We start from the raw sequence: 20,843 nt of genomic DNA on the forward strand, positions 1-20,843 counted from the left end.
CAGTTCAGAAAACAGGAACCTGTAACTTCTCATGGCAAAGCCAATGCCTTGACCAGCACACTATGCTCTTCTCTCATGCTCTAAGCACATGAATTCTACTTCTCCTACTGTACAGACAGCATTAAAAAGAAGAGCCAGAGCTGCTCCTTACTGCAGCCTAATCCTAGAGGGTATTCACATTCAATAAGGATTTAATTCCCACAGGGTAAAGGTTCAGCTCTCAGGTAGGTAGCCTAAATACCCTTAAGGGTAAAACAGCATCACTATGTAGCAGTTTGTCAGTCACATCTTAGATAAAAAAAGGACATAAATCTGAGAAAATTGATATAAAGGCCACCTTGCAGAAAGACTCACGTTTTGAATTAGACGCAAAATTATTGGCAGCTCTGACTCAGATGCATCATCTCTCTAGATAAGGTAAGAATTTGCATTTCCTGTTTCTTCCTGCACTTACCATTTCCCACTAGCCAAAATTCTGAGAAAGCTAGTTTTTAACCATACATTGCATTGAAAAGTGTAGTGGCCAAATCTGAATTTTGAACTCTACCATAGAAACAGGGCACTACGGTAGTGAATCATTTCATTTCTATGCATCTAGTGCAGGCACTGTTTCAGAACACATCTTCCTAAGGGAGAAGAGAGCAACAAGTATAATAAACTACAATGCTCAAATCTTGTAAGTCAATATAAAACACTAGCGAAACCAAGCACTTAGCTTCCACCATTCAAGTTTAAGATTTGTTGAGATCAGAAAGTAGGAAGTTATTACTTTCCACTGAAATACAGCCTTTCTTTACTTTTCAGGGTGCTCTTATCTTACCTTTCCTAGAAAGGCCATGGCATGAGAGTTTCCAGCATTAGCTGCTTGATTGAAGTACTCAAATGCTCGCTGTAAGGAGGAAAACAAGTATTTTGGCAACCTTGACATGATTTGAGTACTTTTTCTTGCAAATAGAACAAAGATCAGTAGATAGTTTGCCAAACTACCAGGTTCTGCACAGAACAGACAAGAGTTATCAATCCCACCCAATTTAAGGTATGTAACACACAGAGTTTCCCACATATAACTTTAACAGTGAGCAGTAAACCCTCTTGAAGGTATTCCAAAAGGCAGAGGAAAAAAAATACAGCTGCTACTGTGCACGAGCTGCACAGGTGAAACTTACTGCCTTTTTCTTCCTCCAAATTCTGTACAGGAAAACAGAGATCTGGAAGGTTCTGCTTGGATTTTACATGGAGCTTTGGCTATAGGCAGCCTGACAACTTAGTTCTCTGAACCATTATTCAGCAGTCACTAAAGCATTTCAAGATGATGGCCATTAAATCGTTCCTGGTTGGTAGCTGAGTCTGAAATAATTATCAGGATCACACATCCTCAGCTTTTTTTTTTTTTCTTCTCAACAAAGACTTTAAGAAAATATTACTGTAACTTCTGTAATAGAAGCTATCTTGGCTTGCATCAGCAGAAATTTTATTTTCTATGAACACTTAATACTCATAGGACTGAAAGTCACACTGTTTTGGCTATGGAAGCACAATCTTCTTGCGAATCGTATGACCTAGAATATCATTTTTAATGCATGTATAGTGTACCAAGAAGATCCTACTACACAGGCAAAAGCAAAGCCAGTTTCAAATACCACTTGAGGAAAATTTGGTTTTTGTTTTTGACTTAATTGTCTTAGAAATGAATTAAGCTAATTGCATAAGAAAGAAAGTCTGTTCCATGCATTAATCAGAAAAGTACACACACATTTAAGCTTCATTCAGTGAAACTGTTGAAGTCACACGAAACACACTGCGGTCCTTCTTAAACCTAAGTCTGCTTCTTTGTGGTCTTAGCTATTATTTTGTCTTCAAATGCCTCCTCCCCACTCCCTCCAAGTGTAACATGCATCCGTGATATACCTGGGTACATCACAGGGTATATTGCAGGGAAAGGATACCTGGTGATTTTGCTCTACTCCTCTTCCTCCATGTAAGTGCAACTGTCCAAGACCAACCTAAAAATTAAGTTTAAAGTGAAAGTCACTTTTCCCTGGGGATTTTATTTTTCTAGAAATATAGATACCAGTGAGCAATTTACCTTCACAAGGAGGGACCATAAGAGTCAAAGATGCCACAAAGCAAGCCTGAAGGCATAGACTTGTTTCAGTAACTACCACACAGTCCTATTTTTCATATTAGTCTACACTGAAGCGGAAATTCATCCCAGATAAACTAGTGACTGTCCTAGATATAAAATAATGATTGTCCAATTGTATCCTGCCTACCCAATTCTCAAATCATATCTGACCAAGTTCAATTGTGGCAATTTGCCTATGGCCCAAATTAGTCTCCTCCTCTTCTTCCGGGCTGCGTGTAGAAGAGGTCCCACTTGCAGCATGCAGAAGCCAGGTAAAACACAAGTAATGAGAAACTGAGGTCCTCTGGCAGGGTCAGCTCTTTTGATCAAGGCTTCTGTCACAACATCCAAAGCTATCCTTAAACTAGTCTGGCTGGTTTCTAATGAATGCTAAGATGCAAAATCTTTCCCAAGACATAAAGTTCTAACTTTTTGCACTCATTTTGCACAAAAACTTTATTTTCTCTCTAAGTTCTACTTAAAACACATTAAAATATAAGCCTCTTCTCATAAAAAAGAATTAGGAAATACGTGACTAGATCTAGCAGTCCGGTTGATTTAGGAGGAAGAGAAAACTAAAGCTTTAAGGTCTTTACATATTACATAAAGCTGCTGCTGTAATTCCTGAAGACTTCCCCGTTCCATCAGGTCAACCTGATTTTACCTGTGCTTGTACATCTCCTTTCTCTGCTAAAAACTGGTAATATTGGATCAAGTCTTCCTCCAGCATTCCACTTGCCATTCCTGGATTTTCTACTTCATCCGCTAGGCGAATTCGCTGAACCACTGTGCCACCAGTCAAAGAAATGTCGCTAGCAACTGCGGAATGGATGAGGGAACGTTTTAGGCAGCTTTGTTCAGTACAAATATTACAATGCAACTTAGCGAACAGATCTCTACGGAGCTTCCAACTGTTGCTCACAGAGAGAATGAATTACTCTGGCAATCTTTAAGAATGAATGGCATTAAAGGAATTTCAAAAAAGGAAAGGAGTAAAGACATTACAAGTTAACATATGATTCAGCACCAGACACCTAAGTTGTTTAATAGCAGAAGTTTATGTATTTGCACACCGCTCAAGAACATAAGTCTAACAAAAAGTTTTACCATGATTAGCTACAAGTCGGTAGTGAGTGAGAGCAGATTCACAACTCTGAAGGACTCCTATCCCAGCCCAATACCGGTAACCCTAGAAAGCAAGCATAAAAATACAGGACTATTTGTTGTTCTAGCAACATATTACCTGCCAGGTTACAAACATTTTCGCAGTAATATGATTTCAGCAAGATTTGACAAGACAGACAAAAATGACGGTCACAAGGCCATTCTATCTTCATTCAAAGGAACTGGTTGATACCATTAAATGTAAAGAAAAGCCTATATACTTCATATTACTCAGACAAAAGTGAATGAACAGACTGATACTCATGGGTGAAAACCTAAAGGCCCTTTTACTTATACCTGTTGCACTTTAATGTCAGATAAAACAGTCTCTTCAATAAAGATCTCTGGCTTTCAGTTCTTATCAGTCTCCAACAACTAAAGGTTTGATGCTTCAGCTTTTAAGTCAAAAGTAGCATGAGTTTAGTCCATTTCAATCCATGTTTACACAGAGCTAAGTGAGGAGACTTTTCCTTAAGTCAAAAATGACAAATAGGGAAGATACTACCCATCACATGCACGCTGATTTAACATTTGGAAAGTATATTCATATGAATAAAGCCATTGGAATGAACTCTTAAAATAAGATTTTCAAAAGGAAAAAAAGTTCTATGTGTGAGACACTACAAAAGCTTACTTACCAAGATCATATGCGCTATCAGATTTCCTCCTAAAGCTCCAAAAGTGTAATAGACCAGGGCCTTAAAACAAAACCATTGGTTATTTAATATTTGTCTACACAACAAAATACGAGAGCACACACAAAAGACTTGTAAGCTACCTTAGCTTGACTAGAATTGACTCCTAGACCAGATGCATAAAGAAATCCAAGAGCCTAGAAATGAAAAAAAAGTTAATCAGCACATCCTTTGAAAAATCCAGGATTAATTTTGCCTGGAATATATACGTATAAAAAAGTCATACAACAGCTAAAAGCTCTAACGCCACTTTGGTAATTCATGCATCTATGCCCTTTCCTGCCCTTGTTAGAATATGAAGCATCTAAATTATTCACTGTCTAGGGTACTACCGTGACTACACCTTGCCAGGATTCAGTTTATAATGAATATAAGGAAGCACTAACTACTTCCCTGTGTAATTGCAGATCCAAAGGTTATGAGTGTTAAAAATATCCCAGTTTAAAGACACCTCAAGTGAAGATTAGCAACATCTGTCAGGTCATGCATGTATCTTATTTGCCTCACATGCCAGCGTAAGGACACAGGAACCATGACCTTCTCTAGAGCAGTTTTATTGTTTGATTTACTGTCTAAAAAATTCGATGATTTTACTCTTTTACATGGTCTGTTCTGCTGTAAGCTAGTTGCATTTATGACTATAAATATAAGTCGTTAGAATGCCAAGTGCTGTTTGGCTGAGGTTTTCTCAGAAGTTATTTTTATTCTTAATAATTTACATAAATACTGCTCTATCTATACCACTTGTTACAGCTGTGTGGCTCAAAAGAGAAACTAGAATAGATGATACAGTATGCATAAAAACATCTAAAATGCACTACATGCTAAGCCTGTTCTAGGCAATTTTGAAAGTGCAAAAGGAGACCTCATGCAAACCGCAGTGAATTTTAGACCAATAAAACTCAGTCTTTATTGAGCTAAAACTCTTCTATAGAAAGTACATGTTCCTGCTTCTGAATGAAAATTAGCGCTCCAACATTAAGCAGGGAACAGCATGAGGCTCTGAAATCAAATAATTAAAGGCAGGTGAATAATTCCTAGAAAAGTTAACCCTTTCAAAATAATAAATAGACAATAATAGCGCTAAACAATAAGTATACGCAGATGCAGTTTTTGAAATTATATATGAACAATTCTATAATGTTCAAAGATACATGGACAAAAGGAGTTCCATTTCACTGGACAGACGCCAGGATTTCCTGGAAGTTTATAAACTCCTGGGTTATAAACTGAAATATATCTCTGTCTTAGATGGAATTAGAGATGAAAAGTCATAGCATCTGAAATCCCATATAAAGTGCAAAAGACATGATGCAGAGGTTCAAAGAGGATTTGTTGACTGGAGTCACCTGTATTTATCTGGTTTTGATTTGTATATCCAAACCAGTTAGTCATACAACAGGCAAGAAATTAAGTAACAAGACTATACTATATTACTGGTAGTTCAAGAAGATACCTGTTTCCACAGAAGTGTAATCTATCTTGTGTTTCCCCATGTATTTACTTAGTAACTATACAAATCTAGACCGTTCCTCTACCTAGTTTTTGCCTTTTGTTCCTGCACCCACAATAAAGCTAACACAACATCTCGGGGACTATCTGTGAACCACATCAAGGAAACAATGCAACTAAGAAAAGTAAAGGCAATGAGTAGTCCGATTTAGGAAGGCTCAAGCAAGCATTAGTAACTAAAAACTTTTTCTGAATCAGACACTGAATGAAATGGTTTACATTAAGCTTTCAAACAAATTAAGTAGCCTGCCTGCTGTCATATTTAACCAGGGAACAGATACAGCTAAAAAAGAAAGGCAAGATCTTCCACTTACTGTTCTCAGCTTGTTCTAGAGGCAATAATAATCTATAAAACTGACCTGTCTGAAGATAAGCTTCTGCAGAACTTAAGGACATACAAACCATTTGTCCTCTAGGAGAGCCTTCTTCTGTTAGTTTTTCAAACAGTTCCTTCGATGACTGGATGTTTTGCTTCAGGTAATCCCCAAACAACAACGCATAAGACACTTTCTCCATTGCCTTGGTATGATTCATGTCAGCTGCTTTCAGAAGATACTGATATGCCCTTAAAGAAAAAAGTTTGCTAGTTACCTTTAAGCAAAGAAGCAGATCCCGTTCATAACCCAAAGATCCTAGGAAGGTATTCTGCTCCTGTGTTTTAGCAGCTACTTTCTATGCATGTACCACCTACCTACAGTCATTTCTTCTAGCTGTAAAACGTCTATGCTACTCAATAGTTCATAGGATTTCACTTAACAGACAAAGCAGTTTCATGTTTACTCTATTCCATATGCAAGAGCAATATACTTTTTCTCCCCTAAGATTACTAGAAGTTTACAAAGTCAAATTATCACATTAAGTCCTGTACTACATATCTAGTAGAACCACCGCTCTAACTCTTCCATAGAGTATGATAAATTAGCCTGAAAATGACTACTGAATCTCTGATTTAGTATAAAATCATTTAGATGAGAACACTGACTATTAGGTCCGAGACAACTGTGTATATGACCAATTTTGTGATGAAACAGTCATGTTAACGATGAGAAAGCTCTCTGGAAACATCCTTTTGTTTCAGCCATAGAACTTACTGAAGTTCTCCAAACTAGTTTTACTGTTGTCAGCTTCAACAGCCATTTAAAAAAAATGGTGACCTTATACACCATAACACAGTACTGTTAAGCATGCTTTAAGCTCGACTTCTCATGGACCTTTGAGAGCACATAAACATTTTTCTTTACTACTGTTGCTTTCTATTCTCAGACTTGTTTTCTCTTCCTTATCCCATTCTTTAGAACAAGCTGAAGAAAATCTGGTTCCTCATATGATTTTGTCTAAGATGGCATAAGGTGTTCAAGAGAACTTAGACTTAGGACTTTTAAAAAAATTCCTAGACCATTGTATACAAAAGACGACTGGCCCGGGTTCTATCAGATACTGGCTCCCTTCATCTTTGCCAAGGTGCAATGCATAACCTCTAGCTGTTACGAGTTTCCCTGATACATAAGGTAGGAAAATGCTTCCTGACAAATTTAACATAGGTATAGTAATGTAATCAGTTAACTGTGTTAACTCTTAACTTAGAGTAGTAAGCTGACAACTATTTAATCAGTAATTGGAGACATTACAGAATAGAGAGTAAACAGACCAGAACGAACAGAACACTCACTTCGTTCTTTCTACTCTTTTGGGTTTCTTCTTCCAGGAACTATCCTTCTACTGCATACAATGCTAATTATTACAGTTGTAACAATTTGGGGCAAGTTTAATACTATTTTTATGGTGACTGAGACTATCGCACAACAGGAACAAAAACAAAGCAGAATAAGAAATACTAATCTTTGCCACTTAATCTTTGAAGCAGAATGAGAACTGGAATGTAAGAAACATTTGTAGAAGGACTTAAGAAAAATAGTGACATTTATATATCAACGACCTCCTATCACATTCTTAGATTTTTCTGGGCAGCTGCTACATATACGTCACAGCAAGATAACTGCACCAGTTTGCATTAAGTCAACATTTGGAGCCATCCTACATACTGTTAGAATTCTTGAAATCAGACTTATACAAAGCTTTTAGGAATTCAGAGGAAAGTAGGCATAAATTTGTTTTTCCGATTGCCCCCAAATTACTATTTCCAGCAGCATCATTGCATAACTTGATGCCAAGTCCCAGAAACATCACCAAAAGCTGCAATAGAGCATCTCATTTAAGTTGGCTTTTAGCTAAGCCAAAGTAACAAACCATGTTATCATTGTCTTGTGGGGATGAGGATGGAAGTGATAGACTTACTCTTTCTTCTGAGCCTTTTTACTGCTCTCATTAAGGATTTTCATTCCAGTCTGATAAACTTCCTCAGCCTCTTGCATCTGTCTTCTCTTATTAGACTGCTCTTCAGCTGAAATAAAAAAGAAAGTACATTAAGAGCTCCAATTACACAGCTTCAGGCTATTCTCTCAAAATTCCTCTTCGGCAAATGTAAGTGCAAAAATATAGCCAGAAAAACATTTCTAAAGATCAATACACAGCACAAGAGACTGCAAAAAGTTGTCTGAAACAGCTGTCGGATATCTTTGTAGATAATTTCTTCTCATTCGAACCTTCTCATGTGAGGGTTTGCTGTCAGAATAGTCCTTTCATTGTGCCAAAGCAAACTGTGGAAAGAAAAATCTCCTCCTTCAGGAGGATGTTTCCTAGAAAAGGGTTGCATTTATGGAACAGGTGAATATAGTGGGAAACACTGTCAAACTGCTATATTTGTATAGATTCAGAAAGGAGACATTTAATAGATGCCTCCATTGCAAGATTTCCCAAATAGTAGCATCCGCATTATATTCCATTATTTGCGTCATGAGAACTTTGCTTTTAGTTACTTGCATGCCATTGAACAAGGTAGTCCTTAATACATGACCAGGACTTCTGGATCCTGAAATAAAGATCGACAAGAGGACTGAAAACACTGAGATAAGCATTTGTTAGACATGTACAAAGCTGTACAGATTACTTACTTTCACAGAAGCCCCACTTTTGATCCTTCTTGTAATCATAGGTTGTTGCACACCAAAGCCTGCCATCTTCCCTCCCATCTGCAGTGCACTCTGCATACTCTTTCTCCAGAAACAAAAAGGGGAAGTGGCAAGGTTCACCATCTGCAGTGCCTCCGATAGCTGTTAAAACTGAAAATATATATGCAGGAATAAGACTGCTTTCCTTTATTTCACAAATTAAATCCATCCACTACATACAAGAAAGCACTGGTATGCTGGTCTTTCAATTTGAGACCTGCATTTCCATCATTTTTCAGTAAAATTTCTAATTTATGAAACTGAAAAAAACACTTTCTAAACAGATGTGAGGCTTCTTATATTCCTTAGTTCTAAGCAAAGGAAATATTTTTTGTTAGCCTGGAGAAGGCAGATCTCAGTTGTATTTTTACGGACTATTGCGATAAGCCGCCCTTCCTTTCACTTTCTCTTCTCTACACTCCCTTTCGCATGCAAAAGACTACCAAAGTACACTTCAGTTCATAAACTCTCTCTATCTCCAGATGTAATCATACAACAGAACTACTCACATGGATAAATGTGCTATTGAAAGTACTGGAATATCACCAAGGAGTATATTATTAGGAGGCATAACACAAGGAAAATTTTGACTGAAATCACTATAAGTCAAATCATTTTATATTGCTGCATACACTCATGTTGAAAACTATTTCACTGAGGCAATATATTTAGGTTGCATTGAAAACTAAATCAAGCAGCTAGATTTATCATTTCCATTGCATCAGAACTTGAAAGTTTCCAATATTGCAATGATATTTAACCATATATTTTTTGAAAGGTAATAGAGATTATCTTCATTTTTTGAAAATGAAAATATTTCCATTAGCCTTTGTAAAGGCCTTTCACTAACTACACTAAACCCAAAAGTTGGTTTCAGTATCATTTGAAGACATTTGTGAAGCCATTGCATGGCTTGATTGATAATGTGTTTTTTCTAATCAAGTTCCTAATTCGAGGTTAAAAAGATAGCTCCTTATGCTTCAGAAGCACTGAAGCATAACTTTAGCCCTGTAGAGACTCCAAAACATTCACTGTTGTCGCACAATTTCAAAATTAGTATGATTTATAGGCCTTGCAAGTATAGTCTCCTGGGGAAAAAATATTTTCAGAATTAAACTTGCTCACAAGTTGCTCTTCATAATTTGATTCCTTGGCAGATATTTCCCTCCTCCTTCCAAGTTACTTAAGCTCTTAGTACACAAGGAAAAAGTAATTTTTCAGAAACTACTTTTGAAAATAACGTGACTAGATGCAATTAGCGTGGAACAGTTTTAAACAACTGTTAAATATGGGCCAATACACAGTCATACTAAACATACATTTAACTGCAGTTAAGATGAAACCTCTTGTCACTCATCTGAATAGACTCCAGGTCCAAGATATTAATACCACCAAAAACTTGGGATTTTACCTGTATTGTCTAACTCCTCTCTTGTAGCAGAAGAATTTAGACAATGCTCTCCCCATTGGAGTCAGCTGTACACTAAAGCTATAAAATTACTCCTCCCAAGTCTTCCCTCTTTCCTAATTCTAAATTCAGCCATAATGCTTCCTCCCCCTTCACACATAACAGCAACAAATACTAACCCCTAACGAAACAGAACAGTGCTATTACAGGATAAATTGCTGACTGTAGTTATTCTGTGTCCTTAAGGAATGATAAATACATCAGACTAGGCCATATAATTAACTCAAACGATGAATTACTTTTGTCAAAAATTGTGTATGCAAGCAGGGATTTACCTGTCCTGCTATAACTATATCAAGTATATATGGTATTCTGTCATATTGTCCATATATATCCACATCTCACTCAGTTTAGGTTGGAGGATGCCCAACTGCAGATTGATAAGAATTGCATTGCTGAAAGATTTCCCCAAATGGGAAAACAAATACTGGCAGGACTTGCCAGCTTTGTGCAAACTAGCAAGCAGTTTTCAGAAAAAGCTGTAGCAATCAAGTTCCATGCTAACAAAGAAAACCCATAAAATAAGAGCAAGATAAGTCACTAACAAAATACCAGTTTCTTTACACACACGAATCTCTCACTGATGGGAAGAGCACTGACTTACTGACAGGATAAAAGACTCCTTTCCTAAAAGATTAAAAAGCTTTAATCGTATTGATTCTGAATTACTGAAGAGAAAAATCTCTTCTGCTCAATAACCTGCAAAATATAGCTGGAAAATTGAATATTTTCTTCATGCGATCTTGTCACCATACACAGAAACCAAACAGCATTTAGAAAAAAGTTTTAATCTCCCTTAACACAATCCTGTCCCCAGTAGCTCATTCAAGAGATGCAACGTTTGCATCTGAGGAAGATTCCTGTCCTGCTGAACTACAAAGTTTGCAGTAGGGCTACCCTTTAGCAGTCATCATGCCCCTCTGTCCCAGCCCCCCCAACCTCCCAGCACCTTCTCCCCCTCAAAATTGCATTCTGGAAAAAAACAGCAATCTTTCCATCCACTTGGTTTATCTCCTTCATAACAGATTTCAACAACTGCACAAGATGTTTGAATTCTTATCGTTTAGGAAAATCACTTACAGTATTTTAACAAGTGTAGTTAAAAATCTTAGCTGGAAGCAGTACTGGGGAAAAGACATTTAGTCACACCCTTCTGAGGTAAGATAAAAAGTATCTTGAAGTTTGCTTCTGAGGTAGACCAAACTGATTAAATAAGCATGGTGCTTAGCTCACTTTTTTGGGGCAGTAGGTTATTTAATGGATTTTATACAGCATTTTTCCTGTACACCACCACACTTATCTACAGCAATATTTAAATCTGTTAGCAATTTTTACTAACTGTATACTACTTCCACATTAATAAAAGAATGCTTGTTAGAAAATAGTGAAAGTCAGTATAGAATTGAGAGCCTACTCCTGCTGTCTCTTGACATTCCAAAATGGAGTTGAGAAGATAGATAACTGGTAATCTTAATGAAAAAGAATTACACGCTGAAGTTGAAGGTTTACTTTTTATGGGCAAATAAAAATAAATAACTCTTTGGTAAACAGGCTAGGGTAGTCAACTGTGACTACTATTTATCATTCACTAACTGCAAGTCAAAAGTAATACTCAAATTAACTTCATATTTTTAAACAATTAGTAACAATTGTTTTACTAGGCTTCCCTGGGGAACTGATGTACAGGGATATAAGGTTTTACTTGCATTTAAAAACTTAAACGTTTACATGCAATTTAGGTATTGCCCTAAGGCTTCTAAACGCACTGCTAGCAAGCTTCTCTTGTATCTAAGTTTATTTCTCTTATCAACTGACTCTCCAGGCATACAGCCAGCAGGCTCAAACACTGATGTAATTTCTCCTTCTACAGTTACTATATATATATATATATGTAGATAGGATAGTCTGTACTCGAGTCCCATCTGAGAGAAACAACGCTTTCTCCATTTGATAGTTAAAACTTTCCAAGATTATGGAAGCAGTAAGAGTTATGGAAAATGCTTTATAAGGCACCTAAAATAACCACTGAGACTTCAACTACAGTATATCTGAAAATCATTTATAACATTACTTTCTCATGAAAAAAAAGGCAGTCAATACCCATACTCTGGAATCGGTAAGACACCAGTTATTTAGTACGTGCACACTGACTACTTGTCTTAATCTGCATGCCAAAGTTACTCAGAGGCACCTTTCTTGCCGCTTGCTGGAAAGCCTGCAAACAGTTACCTGTACTCTGTATTTCTCCTTCTTCCAAGTCCTTATTTAACAGGTTTGATGTTTCTAGAGAGTTCAACTCTTCTAGTGAATTCTCTTTTTCTTCCTCTTGACTGTGAAAGTTTTCTTCATCCTCAGATTGAGAGTCAGGTTTCCCTGACTCAAGGAAGATCTGACCTGCTACCACCCGAGTTCCTGTGGAATGGTCCTTTACCTGGTCTTCTGCAGATAAAGTCTAAAAGAAATCAGTCATATTATTATTCATAAGATTGCCAACTGCTGCTGTTCAGTTCCTAAAAAGCATTATTTTTTAAAGATATGCTCAATGAACATACTAAGGTTAAGCAGCAGTATCAAAAGTACATTGCTGAGGTACCTCTGTCAGTTCTTAGTGACTTTTCCTTTCAGTTCTTTGAAGGAGAATGTTTTTCAGAGCGTCAACACAACATAGTTGCTCTGTTGCACAGAAGAACATTAATGCAGCAGTGAGAGCTACAGTTTAAAAATGGATTCACAGCTCTGCGTTTCAGAGCCTTGTTCTCACTCCATATGAGAAACAGGATGACTAAGAACTTACGCCCTCACCTTTGATTCCAGCGACTCATCTTGATTTCCCTCTTCATCTATAAGAGATGTTAAAAGTCATTAGAAAGGTTTCCCGTAAGTAGTTTTCCTGTAAGTAGTTTTCCCCAAAATAAAAACAAGTTTCACTCTAGTATTGCTCTAAAATATTCTATTGTTCTAAGTTTACTAACACACTTCAAAAGAGCTGTTACAGTTGACAAGAAGAATCAAAGGTTTCACAGCTGATCCTCTTCTTCCTCAAATTATGTCAATGCAACTGTATCGAACACTGGAAAAAGCATGTGGAATACTTTAACAAAAATCAGTTCTCTAGCTGACTACATAGTCTGAGCAGGTCCAGTTTAAAAGACTTTAGAAAGGTAAACATCAAGTGGAAATGACCTGTGGAAGCTGAGGTTTTTAGTCACCAAATCAGCTTTCACATAAACGGCTTCAAAAATGACCAGGAAGTCACATTAGCACCATCCAACTCATACTTAAATATTGTTCTTTGTAAAAGGGCACCAACTGATCTTGTCTGACCAGCACATTCAAACCTTTGCATAGAGATTTGTCTTCAAAACTGTGACAAATTAGACTAGGAGCGAGCATTCCAGAGCTCTGCCGTTGTTTGACTGATGTCTTCCTCATCTGAATGGCCTGACGTCTTTGGTTAGATTCTAAACGTGAAAGAAGAAACTGTAAAGAAGGGCTGTTAGGTAGAGACCCACTACAAAGCAAAAAGTGAAGGTGAAAGAGAGAAAGCCCTCAAAAAATGACAATAGTTTTGCAGCGTTGTTTCTGATTTTCTTCTAGTAGGAAGGTCACCTAGTTCAAATAACTTGGTTTGCATTGGCATTGCAAAAGCCTCTAAAATTATCACAGCTGCAACGTGACCATTCCTACCCATTGGGGATCTGATACCACCTCATTTACGTAAAACCACCACCACACATTAGAAAGATGCTATATTCCTCTTTCTCCCTACTGCAGAACTCGTTTATACCTAAATAAAAGGTCAAAACCCTAAATGGGTAGCTAAGTATAAAAGCTGCCACCAACTCCTACTACATTTAAAACTCTTTCCTCCCTCCCATTCTGAGACTTTTGGGGTATGTACTGTCCTATAGCAGCTGATGGGTTAATGACCTGTTTTACTTATACAAAGGGTATCTAAACTGATAGACACTAGTGCATTGCACATGAGATATACTACTGTGCACTGTGATTAGCTATTAAAGACTACCTGGCACAAATGCTGCATGCCAGAAGTTTATGCAACTCTGCCGACTTTCTAAAAGCATTCTGCAGCAAACTACACTTGCAGATTTATCATCTTCACTCAAGTCAAGCATCTTACTAGAGACAAGTCATATCTGAAGTGACAAACCACAAACATAGCATTTCTTTGACTTCTTGTTTTGAAGATTCTAATGGTACTGTAAGGGAACAACTGCAGGTACTTTCAGTGCAAGGGCTAATCTTGGAAGCCAGATCCCAGAAAGACTCCTGATCAGAAAGTCATCTCCTTTCCATTATTTGAAGTCTAACCTTTGGTTACAACAGGTTAGTGATAAGGATTGCCTTTAAAGTGTAACAGCATCCTAAAAATCAAGAACACCACCAAGTCTGGCAAGTGAAGCTGAGTAACTGATGTAAAAGGAGTTTGGCAGTATAACTGAAACAAGGAGATAACCGTCTACTGTGCAGGATGCAAAGCTGAACAAGTTTGGCTCCCAGAAGACATGAGATTAGAAAGGATCTGGAACAGTCACTGGGTGAGTAGCTGTATCCTACACAATCAATAAAGGGCAAAGAGCCCTTCAGAGTCAATAATGGGCCAGCAGGACAGAGCAGCCCAGATGAAATAGACCCTGCAAAGAGCAATGAAGACAGTATATGAACACACACAAATTTGAAGAAATACCAAAAGAGGTGTTAAACAACAGAAAAACAAGGCTAGCTGCATTTCTGCAGAGATTACAGTGCTTTTCAGCTTGAGGAATCTAACACAAGAATGACTCCAGTAAATCCTGTAAGAAGCTCTACCACTGAGCTTCAGCACTTCAGATCACTATAAAGTAGCTGGTTTTAAATACATTAAAAGTATGCACACATTTAGGATACTTGCTCTGTAATTTCAAAATAGGAATGATCAGCAAGTGGGATAGAGTGAAATTAACAATTTAACATATAACTCCCCAAAGTTACATTGCAATAAACAATCTTGATCTAAAAACAAAGGCCATCCCTGCAACTTCAACCTCTAGAGCTCATCAAGAGATTCAGGTATGTTTCTGCAGTGTGGAAAAACTGAGCCAGGGTTAAATTACCTAGTAGCTTATATGTGGCTATTAATATATACCAAGCACTTATGTAGTACCTGTTGCTGTAGTAACAAGCAAGTTTTTATTTTTAACAGCTATACTAGCTAAGTGTATTATTTTTCCAAGTCTAGGCAAAAATCAGCCTACATGTCTGACATAGTAAAGCCTTTACCAAAAGCCAGAATGGTCTAGTGTTAATTTCAATTTGTGGATGGCTGACTTTACAATAGAAGACCACATAAAGCCAAATTAAAAAAGTGTATATTATCTGCACACATACATCAAAGAACAATTTTATTGTAACTTCATTCGCACAGTAAAGGGATTATGAAATTGAGAAGCAAGAAGCATCTGAGCATCATTAAATGTTGTTCCTTGAAAGTAAATAATCTATTTCATTTCTATTGCATCATTTAAATTCTCTCTGAAGGAACCAGCTTGCTATTAACAAGTTGTAGGCAAAGCCTACTTGCATAATTATCTGTAAAACAGTAGTTCCAAAGCAGAGCACTAAAGCAACAAAAGTTATTGGTTTAACTGTGGCTCTTGGGTCTCCTTTTCAATTAAATAGACGAGTCTGCTGTGATGATTGATAATCTGACTAGAAAAGGGATCATTTACAGCTTTGTTATTACACTGCATTGCTGGCTAATATGCACCCCCTACTCATAAAAGGGCATCTACTTCTGGAGACAGCTAAGAAAGCTGTTCTGAAAGTGTTAATGAAAGATCTATGGAAGGTTACATTTGGGTCTAAAAAGAGTTTATTAGTCAAGGCTCAACTCCTGAATGAATCACAGATACTATGTTTGTGCACCTGCTTTAGAGATTAAAGCCGATAGTTTAATTTGTTTTTCCGCAAGCAAATCCAACAGAAATATTAACTGATCTTTTTTCCGAATTTGAATCTGTCAGCAAGGTTACCTAATTCTATAAACACTTTCTAAAAAAAGCCATCTGGAAGTTAATCCTACCATTTGTTAAACAAATTAGAGAGATACTATGATATATTCAAAGGAAAAAGTAGACAAAAGTATTTATGGTTGAAACAGGCAACTGCTAACATTCTACAAATAAAAAGCTTCACTTAGAAATAATGCTACAATACTTGTACTGCTAGGTGCCCGGCTAGGTGCCCAGCTAGGATTCCAGGGCACTCCATACAACTAAACACTTGTTTCAAGCATCCATCACATCATATATAATTAAAACTAACCTTTTACAAGGTATTCATGTTTCCTCAGTTAGAAAGACTAGTAGCTAGTCTATTTAAATACAGCAAAAATACTCTGGCAGCCTCTGCTACATAAAAAGAGATTCTACCATTTTGGAGATTTACCATTTTCAAGAAGGTAGTATGGAGGGAGAGGTAGGAACAGGAGGAGCTACACAGTGCAATTCAGAGAGGAATATCAGCAACAGTTCCAAATTCAAGTTCCAAGTAGTTTCAAAGCTTAAGTTTTGTTGCAGCAAAAGAACAAACCAGCTGACAGCATATAAAGCTAGAGAGCTGTAACTACCAGGTAATAAATATTGTTATTTTACTAACATTTTAACTTTAGAAGGACCACTCGCCTTTGGGAAACAGCTGAAAATTCAGTAACTGCAGACAGTAAATAATCTCCCAAACCTCTGACGAATGCCCTAGCTGATCAATGACATTCAGCTTCCTCCCAGTTTTTGCCATATGCTTTTTCAAGCTCGAAACACTATCACAACAAAGCAACTAGTAAGACTTTCATGCCCTAGAGCACCCAGAGACTCTGTGGTATTTTCAGTTATTTCTTTCAATGTTCTTTCTATGCAAAAGACTAGTTAAGCTTTGAAACAGAATGCAAGCCTTGTTCATCCTACTTTGGGGGGGGGGGTGGGGATGGGGGGAAGGAAAGGAATCCTAAGAAAAAAGTTACGTGAGATTGCATCAAATTTTTCAACTGTTAAATTCAGAAAAGAAACCAGATGCAGCTTAGCATAAACGCTATTCCTATTGCGGGAACCTCCAAAATATGCTGCCAGTTAAGCAAAATCCCGAAGTGACATCTATTCCACAAGATCAGTTTCAAAGTATCCTTGGCAGCAAGCAAATTGTACCAGCTACCATCTTTGCAGTGTAGTCATTTTAGGGCAAGTACAGGATCAAGACACAGGCCAGCCCTCATCCTGAATACAAATCTCTTTCAGGCTCCTTGCAATTGCTGGCTAGCTATTTACAAAACTTTTAGTGTGCAGCAGTTCTCTTGTAGCAATTGAGATCCCTATCAGACAACAAGATGACAGAGTATCTTTCAGTTAGGTTAAAAAAAATCTCAAAGGTGAAAGCAAGCCCAGTGAGCATGACTCTTGACAAAACAGCTATAGAAGTTTCCTGAAGATATGTGCCTGTGCTAACATATCCTACCAGTTAATGAAAAACAGTGTATAAAAGTGCTGTCTATGACTGAAGTTAGCCAAGGAAGGTGCAGCATAAACGGAAGAATTACTTCCTCTCTTCAGGCAGCTTGAAGGAACTTCTGCCTCCCTAATCCCACAAGCAAGGGAGCAACAAAGAATCAAATAGTTATCTACCAGCAGAAACAAGAGCAGATCTTTTGTCAATATTTGTAACAAATTATCACACAAAAAGGAGAAGGCCATCACTGCTGTGATAGGCGGAAGATACCCAACTTTGGCTGGAACAGAAATAGTTACTATCTTCTTGTTGCTTTTGCCAATTCCGGATAGGCTCCTTAGTGTTCCTTCACCAGTCCCCAGCTTTCAACTTCATCTTAATCAGTGTAAAGTTGATATTTTAAAACAAATAGCAGCATTTATTTACGCTGGTGGGTTTTCTTGCATTCACCTCACAAGTTTGCAAGAAATTGATTTAAGGAAAGTTTATGGCTACAGTTAGGATTCAAAGCTACAGTCAGGTGGCTATCTAGTAAAAAAAATTAAAAATGCTTTCTGAAGTTAGGAAATTTAACGTTTGAACTATTTTTATTCAACCTTCTAAAAACCCCTCCCCTCCCTCCAACATATTCACATCCCAGATAACTGTTTCCAGACATTAAGAGTGAACAAGTATTCAACTAGTGATCCGGAAGGCTTACCCCATATGAAAACTCCCACTGCTCAGGCTTGTGCCAAACTCCAAAGATAACATTGCTGTTACTGCAGGAAATAACATTCTGAATGATTCTTGAAAAAGATGTGAAAGAAAGGTCTTTCTGTTATAATCTGCTGTCAAAAACTGCAACAGGACACTCAGCACCTTTTCCTAAGGAATCCTAGATACCGATGAACAATTTTATCCCACAGTAACAACTGTCAAGTTTGGCAACAGCATCTAATCCTTTGTGTGCTGTACCACGTGCTTTCTGTGGGTACATTCATTGTACTAGTTCAATTGATTTTGAATATGTGGGTTTTTAAAGGCAGAATTAAGCTACCAAAACCTCACAGTCACAAACAACTTTAATAGTGGAAAAGCAGTCAAGTTAGAAGAGCTGCATCCTACACGCTAAAAAGCCACCAATGTACACTCAAAGAGCCCTTATTTTTATTACTTAACTTCCATGCACACAACAGATGGTTCACCTGACATGAACAGCCTCTTCTCACCTTAGTTTTTTTTCCTTTACCTATACTATCAGTAAGGATACACAATTCAGACAAACTGCCTCATTGAACTTTACATGTATTTTCCACACTTCTGGAAGTATACCACTGGCTAATGACATTACCTACAAAGTTAGAATAACTGTGCTTGATTTTCAATGACATAATTTAACAATAACATAACTGAAAATTTAGCTTTCTATCACATACATGAAAACAAACCCACAGAACTTATCTCTAAAGACACCACCATCTTGTAATACTATTAAGAGTCTAAAAGCACGCTGCAATAGGTATTTGATAATGCTGTCTATTAAAGGAGTGCTTACTGGCTTTAGAAACACTTTACATAAATAAATGCATCGAACCCCCCCCCCCCCCCCACGGGGGAGAAAACAGAATAGGAGATAGAAACTTCAGAAAAGAAAGCTGATAAGAACATGAGATGCACACAAAAACTAAGCTACACAGAAACAAAAGCAGAAAAGAAGTATTAAAGTGACATAACACAGGCCCCAGAAGTGCTCTATACATATTTGTGTGAGAAAATTGGCCTGATACTGCTAACAGCAGTATTATCTGCCCCTCAGCTAGGAAACCTATATTAGCAAGGAAAAAAATAGCTCTTTATTTGTGAGGAACACCAGCATTAGCAGGTAGGCTCCTGCTTAAAGGCTTGAGCCAGACCAAACAAGACGTTAACTCTCACTACACCTACTAACGGACCCCAGAGAGACGAACCCCGCAGGCCGCAGGCACAGGGCGAGCAAGCCGCCCACCGCCCGGCACCTGCGGGCGTGCACCCCCGCCGCCAGCGGACAGGAACCACCGCGCCCCGCCCCGGGCAGCCGCCGCCTCGGCGCCCCCGGACAGCCCCGGCCTCGGGGAGGACGCGAGGACCCTCCCGCCCCCAGATCCCCGCCCGCCGCGGCGCGCAGAGACGAGCCTCGGCTCCGCGCTCCGGCTCAGGCCCGGCGCGGGGCCAGGCGGCCGCGCAGCTCAGAGCCGTTGGGGCGCGGAGGTGGGAGTGCGGTACTAACCGGCCGCGGCCAGTCCACGGGCCCAGAGCACCGCCACGCACAGCACCAGCCCGAGGCGCGCCCGCCGCCCCATCCTGCCGGGCTCCTGTGGGCCGCCGCCGCCGCCGAGGGACCCCGACTCTCCGGCTTCCTCACCCCGCCCACCGGCCTGGTCGCGACCAATCCGCTCACCGCTGGGACACGTTGGCAACCAATTACCGGCCGCTAACCACTGCGCACGCAACCCATCGGGGGAACGGCTTTCTCTACATGGCCCGCTCCGATTGGCTTGGGAGATATTTATAATCTGATACGCCCTCCTGTTAGCCAATGGAATCGCGAAAAGAAAGCACCTGCCTCAGCAAGCGCCGGCCGCGTGAGCGTGCCCTTCCGAAACAACGTCTTCTATTGGTTTACGCCTCTTTTCCTACAACACCCACAACGCCTTGCGCAGGTCACGTCCCAACCCGTTCCCATTAGGCCACTAGGGTAGCAATGACGAGGCAGGCGCCAGGGACTACATTGCCCATCATGCCCCGCGCCAAGCCGCGTAAGGCGTAGGCGGCCGCAAGGCCTCGCTGGCAGGGGCGGCCTGCCCTGGGCAGCAGAGCGTGGCGGCGGCGGCTTTGCCTCGTTTGCTGGCAGAGAGGGCGGGCGGGGGCGGGGGCGGCCCCTCCATGCGCTGGGGCTGAGCGGGGCTCCCGGGCGGGCAGACCGCCGGAGGCAGGACCCCGGAGGGGAGGGGAGGGGAGGGGAGGGGAGGGGAGGGGAGGGGAGGGGAGGGGAGGGGCGCCGCGCCGCCTCATCAGCGCCCGTTTATCGCGGTCGGAAGCGTGGGGGCGGGGCGGGGCGGGGCGGGGCGGGGCCGGGCCGGCCGGTGAGGCCCGGTAAGGGCTGCAGATGTTAGCGCAGAGTGTGGCGTTATTACACGACGGAGGGGGTTGTGAGGCTGCCGGGGGCACTGTTAAACGGAGCGGGGTAGGAGTGGTGAAGAGAGGGAGGAAAAACCCACTTGGGCTGAAAGGGAGACATCTGCACACTGTCTGCTGGAAAACCTTTTCTCCGAGGTGGAGTCAGTCTGCAGTCT

The 20,843-nt window shown here is 39.6% G+C and overlaps 1 protein-coding gene across 4 annotated transcripts in view; it reads right to left on the minus strand.

Moving 5' to 3' along the window:
- SEL1L (SEL1L adaptor subunit of SYVN1 ubiquitin ligase) overlaps positions 1-19,967 on the minus strand; it is a 37,129-nt gene extending 17,162 nt beyond the window's left edge. For 3 of the 4 annotated variants that reach the window (XM_068946724.1, XM_068946723.1, XM_068946722.1), the window contains exons 1-12: positions 19,778-19,967; positions 12,835-12,872; positions 12,262-12,484; positions 8,508-8,675; positions 7,792-7,897; positions 5,899-6,061; positions 4,068-4,121; positions 3,928-3,987; positions 3,233-3,314; positions 2,790-2,944; positions 1,947-2,003; positions 821-889 (exon numbers count right to left, since the gene is read on the minus strand). In XM_068946724.1, coding sequence (XP_068802825.1) covers positions 821-889; positions 1,947-2,003; positions 2,790-2,944; positions 3,233-3,314; positions 3,928-3,987; positions 4,068-4,121; positions 5,899-6,061; positions 7,792-7,897; positions 8,508-8,675; positions 12,262-12,484; positions 12,835-12,872; positions 19,778-19,850 — 1,248 coding nt within the window. In that variant the 5' untranslated portion in view covers positions 19,851-19,967. The remainder of the gene's footprint in view (positions 1-820; positions 890-1,946; positions 2,004-2,789; positions 2,945-3,232; positions 3,315-3,927; positions 3,988-4,067; positions 4,122-5,898; positions 6,062-7,791; positions 7,898-8,507; positions 8,676-12,261; positions 12,485-12,834; positions 12,873-19,777) is intronic. The other variant, XM_068946721.1, reaches the window with a different exon arrangement.
- Positions 19,968-20,843: the final 876 nt, after the last annotated feature.

Source organism: Struthio camelus, chromosome 5 (genome assembly GCF_040807025.1).
Source record: "Struthio camelus isolate bStrCam1 chromosome 5, bStrCam1.hap1, whole genome shotgun sequence".
Classification (NCBI taxonomy): domain Eukaryota; kingdom Metazoa; phylum Chordata; class Aves; order Struthioniformes; family Struthionidae; genus Struthio; species Struthio camelus.